At 35.2% G+C, this 9584-nt stretch overlaps 1 protein-coding gene and 1 long non-coding RNA gene across 4 annotated transcripts; both read left to right on the top strand.

Annotated features, from left to right (window-relative positions):
- LOC109724582 lies at window positions 617-3151 on the top strand. 3 transcript variants are annotated; one of them, XM_020253449.1, is made up of 4 exons: window positions 632-675; window positions 1471-1510; window positions 2381-2479; window positions 2588-3151. In XM_020253449.1, the coding sequence occupies exons 3-4, from the start codon at window positions 2404-2406 to the stop codon at window positions 2698-2700; spliced, it is 189 nt and encodes a 62-aa protein (XP_020109038.1). In that variant the 5' UTR covers window positions 632-675; window positions 1471-1510; window positions 2381-2403; the 3' UTR covers window positions 2701-3151. The 3 variants fall into 3 exon arrangements, with proteins under 3 accessions (XP_020109037.1, XP_020109039.1, XP_020109038.1); XM_020253448.1 differs by lacking the exon at window positions 1471-1510 and having other exon boundaries at window positions 617-675; XM_020253450.1 differs by lacking the exon at window positions 1471-1510 and having other exon boundaries at window positions 621-675; window positions 2378-2479.
- On the top strand, window positions 5617-7138 carry LOC109725148. The gene is made up of 2 exons (XR_002220201.1): window positions 5617-6376; window positions 6473-7138. It is a non-coding gene; the product is annotated as an uncharacterized LOC109725148 (long non-coding RNA).

A 9584-nucleotide genomic window follows, 5' to 3' on the forward strand; every position in this document is an offset into this window, starting at 1 on the left:
TGAAAAATTTGTCCTGAATCTGACCCATTGGTATCCCTGCTACTGCACCTGCAGTATGGTTTATTAATCTTGGGGATCAATGCAATGCATTTACACCCCTGTATATTAGACTCTGTCAAAGAATACCCTAAACTTTTAATTTCAACAATTAGATTTTCTAAACTTTATTAAATTATGTAATTGACGCTTCCCCTGAAGCAAATGTGCTAATTAGATGGTCTTATTAGTGGTTAACAACTAATAGAGTTATTAAATTTGATAAAATTTTCTATCTAATATAGCATAAGAACTCGAATTTTTTAAGAGGGGTCTCAATCAAAAGAATAGAAGCTGATGGGCCAAATCAGACTTACTGATTCTTGAGGGGTCTCGGTACATTTTTACCCAGGAAAGGTCTTGCGTTCTGATTGGCTTGGTCCACAGATTACGTGGCACACCCGGTGCATAAAGACCTTTTCCCTCTCAAGCGGCCGTGAGCCATGAACCACCCCCCACCCCAAACCCTTCTCTCTCTCTCTCTCTCTCTCTCTCTCTCTCTCTTCCCCTTTACGCTAAAACCTCCTCTCTCTCTCTCTCTCTCTCTCTCTCTCTCTCTCTCTCTAGGGCTCCACCTCTGCCCCAGGAGTGGAGATCGGCGGCGGAGACGGCGGGACTCGCCCTGGTTGTGATTGCGCTGTAGGTTTTCATCGACGCACCTAGCACTAAACCCACTTCAAAACCCTAGCCTTTTCTGTCCATTTTTGCGATCTTCTTAAAGCAAAACGATCCTTTTTACAAGAAAAATGTTGTTTTCCTGATCAAATCTGACCTTAGTAGTCGTTCTCCGTTTGGATTCTACTTGTTCCTGCCTTTTCCTGTATCTCCTATGACTATTTCATGGTGTATTCGTTGAATTAAATTGGTTATAATCTAAGTTAGGGTTATAATTGGTCGATTTGATTGAGTGTATATTATTATAATGTCGTTCCCTAGTAGCTTAAGCTTTTATGGTTGCTTTCATTTGATATCTGAGAAGTTTGAATCTTTTTAGGTTCCTAGTGTGATTTAATTTTCTCTGGTTTAATGTAAGTTAAAAGTGTGAGGCTAATTTTGAATGTAATGGTTGGATTCATTTTTAGGTTTAGTTTGGTAATGCGGTGGAAGGCCCCCAAAAATCTAAAAGTATTTTTATACTATGAAGTTGTGGTTGCAACTGCCGCCGGAGATCCTTGGTTGCATGCTTCTCCGATGACGGTCTCCAGTGGTGGTTGCCAGCGCAATTTTATACCAAAAGGAGAAAAAATTTGTAGCGCTTTTGGATATTTTTTGGACCTTTCAAAATATAAAAGCGGTGGCTTTAGTCACCGCATTACCAAACTAGGTCTTGGAGACAAACGGTTGTTTCACATGACATTAGAGTAGGAGGTCTCGACTTTTGAATATTTTTTCAATTTTCTGGTCTCATTTCATCTTCTTTTGTTTTGCTGCAAGTTCACATTGTGGGCCTAACAAAGAAGTGTCAGCATCAGGGGTGAGAGATAGTGTTGAATATAAAATAATGGAATATCTTTCTACAGTAACTTGAAATTTTAGAGGGCTAAACTTCAAGTTGCTCCCCAATGGTTTGGCTTATTTTTCACTTTATCACCATGTGATTCAAAAGTTGCTCTCAACTGTTCTGTGGTTTAGCTCATTTTCACTTTGCCACCTTGTGGTTCATAAAGTTACACTTAACTACTCTTTATCAAAAAAATTTACTTTGCCACCCTATTTGATAGTAGATTTTTGGAAAAACTTTAATTTACACCCCTGTGGTTCAGCGTATTTTCAGTTTGGTATTCTGTGGTTTGAAGTGTTTCACATAGCTACCTCGTGGTTTTACTTTTATCTTACCGTTAAGATCCGTCGTTAAGTAGGGTATTAAATTGATAAAATATATAAACTACAAGGTAGTAAATTAATATATTTTACAAACCACAGGGTGGCGAATTGTAGTATTGTACTAACCTATATTTTTATATAGCCAACTTGTAGTTTGCAAAATATATTAATTTCGTACCCTACTTAAAAATAGTTCTTAATGGTGAGATAAGGTAAAACCACAGGGTGCAAGGTAAAACACTTTAAACCATAGAGTACCAAACTAAAAATGTGCAAAATCCCAGGGGGTGCAAATTGAAGTTTTTTCTAGATTTTTTGAATAAAAATAGAGATAAAATCACAGAATAATGAAGTGCAACTTTTTGAACCACGGTATAACAAAGTGAAATGAGCTAAACTTTTTTTTTTGGGGGGGGGGGGGGGGGTGCAAATTAAAGTTTACCAATTTCAGAGAAAAAAAATTGTTTCTCGAACTCTGAAATTAGGGTTGTTTTAATTGATATTGTTTTGGATCCAGCAGTAAAGAAGCTCTTGAGATCTCTGATGATGGCGAGAGGAGTTGTGGGTGAGAAATGGTCACAGCGGATTCTGTGGGTATGCGCGATCGGGAGCGCAATAAGTATGTGGTCTTTCATAGGAAAATTAATTTTCATTCCTATTTCAGATGATTTTTTTCAGCAATTCTTGTGTCTTTCTTTGTTAATAATTGTTCGTCTTGATTGTGTAGGCTTGTACTTTGTGGCCGTGGAGAGGCAGGCGCAGAATCGGGCGCGAATGATGGCCGAGGGTTTGAAGAGTGTGGATGGCTTGTCGAGCCATTCCGGTGGTGAGGATGTTTGAAGGTGAATGCTCAGCAATTTAGTTAAAATCTTTGTCTCGTGTCCTAATCACTATTACAATACAAATTTTTACAAACAGAATAAGGATCAAAGGCGCACTTGTATAATAATTTTTTTTTCCTAAAGGCGCACTTGTATCTGTTGGGTTTTTTGTATCAGCTGTTATTTTAAATGTTCTCTTAAATCTTTATTAGCAGTTTTGAAGGCTAATTCTATTTATATTGTTGATGATACTTGATACACGATAGTATAAAGTATTTGGATGCTTACCTTCCGGCTGAACACCATGTGCCCTGAAACATGAGGAGGGCTGTCTTCTTTTGTTCACTTACTGGGAACAAAATTCCTTTATTGGAATTGTTGATGTCTGTTTGATCACAGATGTTTTTATTGTAAGTACGTTGGGCCTAGTCATTTTGAAGCAATATAAAATCAACTGCTATTGTAAGTTACACTGCTGGCTTTACTGAATTCAGAGAGTTTCTAATGGATCTGAGGAAATTGCTGTATGTTTTTCACATTGAACTGCTTAGAAGATATGAATATGGGAATTGTTTCACACTTTTGGTAGGTAAGTCAATAATTCTGCAAATTCCTCTGTTGTCATGAGATATTTGATCATATGTTTGAATTGATTTTCAGTGTTCGGCGTGAATAAATTTTTATTACTAGGACAAGATGATCTTATTTAGAATTTGAAGATATCTTCGAATTTGTTATTGATGGTCAATATATAGTTTGCTCGACCATGTTAGGAACTCCTGTAATATGTACCATGATAGATTAGCTTAGGTAGCATGATTTCGATATTGTCGGTCAGAACTGTCAATTAGGAGGCTATGGACTAAAATGCTACTGAAATTCTTCCAGCTTGATCCTTAAATGGGTGTCTTGTAAAACTCACCATTTTCATTGCGTCAATTATCTAGTTCAATTATTATGGGAAAATCACAAAGGATATTCAGGTGAATGCTAATTAATGGGATTCTACTACTACTTCGCCATTATGAATTTATGATAGTTGTTGCAGAACAAAGCGCAGTTGAGAATGAGATATTTACATAGTGATTCTCATGGCTACAATTTTTTTTTTTTTGAAAATAATGGTTGTGTTGTTTAGGAGACTTTGGGTGGATGTTGCTTTTATGAGAAATTATAAGCATATAGAATCACGAAGAGATGGTTAAGTGGGTCATGTTACCCATTTTACTGATTTGTAGTGGGTCATGTTACCCATTTTACTGATTTGTAGCATATGGGATGGCATTTCTGGATGTCAAAAGCGGTGATGAGCATTTGATTAGTTTTTAAAGAAAATTAAATATTATTGTAATTTTTGAAATGCTATCCATTGCAACCAACCTGGAAAATGCCAACTTCAGAAGCCAAAAATGTGGATATCATTTCAGTTTGATTCGTTTAGTTCGTATGGGTTCTTTCTTTGTTGGTCCTTTCTATTCAAGTTCTGTCCTGTTTTGTAAAGTTTTCTTTAGTGTGATAGCAATGGTGGTTATGCAGTATTTGAGTCAGATTGAGGCTCCTTTACAGTTATTATTATAGCTGTCAATTTTTGCATAGATAAATATACATACTTGAGTTAAATATATGTAAATACTGAAATAGAATATGGTTTATTCCAGATTTCTATATAAAAAAATGGATATACATTGAAAGTTTTTTCCTATGTGAAAAACAAACCAAAGCAACTTTGTTAGATTCTTTTATTGGATTCGTTCATTACCTTCATCATGCAAGTATTAAAATGTCTAGATAATGATATAACACAATGAGTTATGTAAGTTAGGGAGTAGTACCTTTATGTACGAGATGAGGTAAACAGAGTGTGAGAATGCTTTTAATAACATGCTTGGACACGGATGTATCAACAAATATTTTCGCTGAAGTGTGCACGAGGCTTATTTTAAATTTTGTTCCCAAAATGTTGTTATCTTTATTTCGCCGCTTCCCGTTTTGATTGTCTCTCTCAAATCACGGGGGGTCTTTTTGATGTTTCTATGCATCATGCTGAAATAATTAAGGCTGATGATAGTATAGTTGCGTGAAAACAGAACTGCATTATGATCCTCATAGTTCTTGGATAGGTTGGGTTTGCGTCGCTTGATCATGCTGTTATAGCTAGTTTGCAAGTTTGTGTTCTATAGGGCCATGTAAGGGGCTGAATCCTTTCCATACAAGTGAAAGGATCTCCATATGCTACCGAGTCTTTGAACAAATTCTGGATAAATAATCTGTGTGTGATTTTTGATAACTTGGTAACCCAATAAGCTATGTCTTGTGTGCTACCATTACATTGAGTGACTGCTACTAGATAAACTTGCTGGTCGAATTCCGAACTAATGTACTTGAGTTCATCTCAAAACCTTATGATTTCTTTGGCTCTTCCTTCTTTGTTGTTTTGACTGCGATGTAGCTCTTGTCGCGCCACTAATATCATACAAACTAGAAGATAAGCTGGTTTCATTAAGGACTAGAAATGTAAATTTTTTGTTTTGAAGGCTGTGCCAATGAAAGGGCATCAGATTTGTTAGACCCTAGAGATGAATGCGAATGAGGACAACTTGTTTGGCCTGTTTCTTGGGACAGCTTCTCTACTTCTGAGAAGCTGTTTCTGGATATTTGGTGAATAAAAGAACCTGCAGCTTTTGTTGCGGTGGAAAAGCTCAAATGAGCTATGAGGCACTAAAGCCAGAAGCTCCAAGTTGTAGTTTTTACTTCTACCGCAGGAGAACAGTGTTGGAAGGTACTAACCAAAAACCTGATTTTTTTTTTGGAACAAACTTGATTCAAACAACAGTTTGGAGGCTTTACTCTCTACAAACAAGATCGAAAGCATACGCATATTTTCTTTTGTTTTATATATTTGTGCTTAAATTCTTTAATAAGTGCTCTATGTTCTTACTTTGGAGATATTATGGAATAGTCCTCGTGGATTGTGGTGATGATGCTTTGTGATTATAGTTATTACTCTAATAACCTTTTCATGAGACTTTTCGAATCTAATAGGATTCTTGTAAACTAAACATATGTCCACAAAATTAGCTGCTATCAATTGTAGATGGGGTTCTTTAAATTGACTAAATGTGCTGTAGCTCTACCAGGAGAAAAAATTATATTGTTAAAGCTTGGAACGAACTTTGTCGATTTTCACATATACACTCTCGGTCGACTTAGGTCTTTCATTTCATGTCGATTTATAGGTCGGAATATATATATATTTTTTCTGGTGTTATGTTCTGAGCTTTGTTTTGGGCCTTCTTTAGAAAAAGTGTTGCTCTTTGATATTGCTCTCTTTGCTTTGTTTTATATGAATTCTCTCATCTTCTTGATTAATATGGTGCGATTCATCGGACGGTGGAGACTGTAAGTAGAGACATGTCACAGTAACAGAGCCCTCATATGATGGTCTTTTTAAGAGGATCTCCTTGAATGGTTTTTCTCCGAGATTTCGCGCTTCCCCTACTCATTTAGCTTCAGTAATTGGGACATTGTTCTGTAAAAGCCTCTGCACTGCGAAACTGTGCACTGTTCTACTCTGCATTGTCTCATTGTTTTGTATCTCTCTTCTCCTCTCAACTGTTTCTTTTTCTATATTTAGCGTTCTAATTCATTTTTTAATGAATTCGCAGGTTTAGCTCTGCACTGTTTCTTCAGAAAAAGTAAGTATTATCCTCGTTGGTTAATAACACTAAATAATTGTTGGCTATTGCTCCCATAGCAGTTATCATGCTCTTTTCATGCTCATATTATTGTAGGGCTGAAGTTTTTAGACAAAGTGAATGAAGCACTCGAATGTATGTACATTTGCCGATAAAGACCTAACAAAGGACTCCATGATTTCGATGTAGGAGGTTGCGAACTCGCTGATCCTTCGAGCTGTTTTATCCGGTATGCAAACGGGGCCTAAATGTTATGGATTCTGCGGATTAGAGTGATCTCTCATTGTTGTTACTTAAATATAACATTTTTAGAACATTGATTAGGGAACTCGCAAATGGAAAGCCGAGTTTTGAGAAACCTTGATGCTCGGACCGGTCGGCCCATTTTCTGTTCCAATAAAATCATAACAAAGCCCGCATAAAAACTACCAAGTAATTGTGGATCGTAAGCGCTGACCAACGATCCCAAAAGTATGCACGGATAGAAAGGGTACATCCGTCGCACTCAAAGCTCGGCTGCAAAGCCTCACGGGTTTCGACCTGACTCAACCTATCTAGACTTTAGGTCTATTGTTGGGCTTTTTACCGTTAGGTCTATTGTGGACCGCAATCCTACTCAACTTATTAGACTCATCTAGCTCAATTTATTAGTCTCTCGGGCCTATTGTCATAGGGTAGTAAGTTGGACCTATTTTAATCAATAATAAATAGCCAATAGTTAGTAGTATTAGCGACTAATTACACCTTTCCTTGTTCACACAAGATGAGCCCATTTTTCTCATCCTTTGGCTTATTTGGTGTTGCTGTAAGGGGTGATGTTGTTTGATGAAGTGCTTCTGGAGGAGTGTTGCACTAAACAACTCCTTTTAGGTGCCATTTGGTTATATGTAGTTGCAATTATACTGCAGTTGTAACTATATGTAAATACAAATTTTGTGTTTAGTTTGATGTATTTAACTCCAACTGTTGCAGGAGGAACTGCAAGAGGAGACCTAACTGTAGCAGTTCGAACTACGCCCAAATTGGCCGTAGTTCTAGCTACAGCAGTTAGAGAGAGTAACTTTAAATAAAATGTATGCTTACCTCCTCAGTATTTTTTAAACAAAAATTATTTTTCTTTTTTACATTGGAGGTAATCTCACCATCATATATATAAAATAATAAAATTTTAAAAATTATTTCTCAACCGTATGCAGCCAAACAAATTATTTATACTTACAGCACTTTCTACTACATCCAACCAAATATGATTCATATAGTTGTAACCATAGTTAGTTAATTCGGATTCGGCAAAAATTCGGTACGGATATTATACGCATAAAATTCGTTTTCTAATTTTTAAATTTATTGAAAAATTCAGCTTAAAAAACAGATTCGGTATAAAATATAAAATATAAGATATAAAATATAAGACAATTTATATTTAAAAATAAAAATTATAAATTTTTTATTCATATTTTCAATAATTCGGCAATAATTCGCGAATTATTCGCGAATAATTCGGTTGGCCCAAAAATTCGCGAATAATTCACTTTCTTTGGGAAAAATTCATAAACAGACCGTTTAATTCAGATTTTCAATAATTCGCGAATAATTTGTGAATTTACTAACTAGGGTTGTAACTATTGTATTTCCAACTGCATGCATATCTAACTGCACTGCATTTATAATTACATCTAACCAAACGGTCCCTTAGAAATTCTCTCTAGAGCCAAATTAGAAGATTTAGATTGGAGTTCTCATCTTTGGGGCTCAAAACTACCTTCCTGTTTTTCTCTACAGCAGAAGCTAGCTCTAGGCCTTTCCAATTGCAGAACACTCTTTCATATCAGTAACTGCAGCTGAAAGCAAAAGCAGAAGCAAGTTAAACATGCCTTTTCTCTCCCTATCTCAATTGCACCAACCTTTTAGCAAAGCATGGACTCCAAAATGGTCAAGCAAAAGAAAGAAAGAAAGAAAAGTTAGAAAAGAAGGTAACAATTTGATGCTTTAGTTGTGTGAGTTTCACACACAAGTGGTGCTAAAATTATATGCTAGAGTGTGTAGACTTAATGATAATTAATTAATTAATTAGGTCCTCCCATTGTAGTGCATCTCTTTTTTATTTGGGAGTAGGAGGATTGTGAGGTAAGGCCCCATCATTCTCCTATTGTCATCCTCACCACCTTTTCCTCAATTAAAAATTAAAAAAAAGCACAATGTATCAACAGTCCTTGTATTATCCCTATATTGTGACTTGGTTTTTATACTTTTCATTCGAATACTTTAGGGGCTGTTTGGTTTAGCAGAAAAGCATGAAAAAAAAAAATTTGAGAAAATTTTTTTCCACGAATTTTTTTTTTTTTTTTTTTCTTGGTCCATTTAGTTTCAAGAAAAATTAGCTTTCTTTAAGATAGTTTCTTTCCAAATTTTATGGAAAAGTAGTGTTTGTTTTTCTAAAAAAGAAACTAGAAAAAGAAAATATTAACTTGCCATGAAATTTGTTTTTTTTTTTTTTCAAAAAAACTAGTTTTCTTTGAAATCAAACAGACGGAAAATTGAAACAAAGATTTTTTATGAAAAACTTTTTTTTTGAATTATTTTTTTCCTGCTTTTCTGAGGAACCAAACACTCCTTAGTCTCTGAATATTAGAAAAATATAACAATTCTTAAAACTTGACCATTTTATCTATTGTAAACGATTTATTTCTTTCACCTTAGTCAAGCACGATTAAATATTATTTTACAACAAAAGTCTGCTTTCGCTTGTATAATGATCAGAAATTAAGTATAACATATGTGAAAGTTCAAGAATTAAAGTATTCAAATGAAGAGTACAATGACCAAGGTATATCATACGGGAATGTTACAAGTACCATTCACAAATTTCTTTCCAAAAAGGTAATATATATATATATATATATATATATATATATATATATATAGATGCCTCTTAATATAATCCATGGGTGGTGGTTAATTATGGGCACTCCAATCCTTCTAATCTTTTGATCATTTCCCACCTTTTCCTTTTCCCTCACTACTAAACCCACAAAGCTAATGTCAACATCAACTTGATCCTAAGCATCCTAAACATGATCTTTGATCCTTGGACTTTGTTTTGAGCCACCAACAATAACCACAAACTTTTTCTCTATTTTTTTTTTCCTCTTTTTTTTCATAATTTGATAAGATAATTCCAGGTCGGAAAAGTAATCGATACGGTAGC

The sequence above is a fragment of the Ananas comosus genome, linkage group 19 (assembly GCF_001540865.1).
Source record: "Ananas comosus cultivar F153 linkage group 19, ASM154086v1, whole genome shotgun sequence".
NCBI lineage: Eukaryota > Viridiplantae > Streptophyta > Magnoliopsida > Poales > Bromeliaceae > Ananas > Ananas comosus.

What these genes read in the sequence shown, in the direction of transcription:
- LOC109724582 (XM_020253448.1), top strand. Translation starts at nt 2,404, where the DNA reads ATGATGGCGAGAGGAGTTGTGGGTGAGAAATGGTCACAGCGGATTCTG. An exon ending in CGCGATCGGGAGCGCAATAA is followed by an intron (nt 2,480 to 2,587) that starts GTATGTGGTCTT and finishes TTGATTGTGTAG; the next exon opens with GCTTGTACTTTGTGGCCGTG.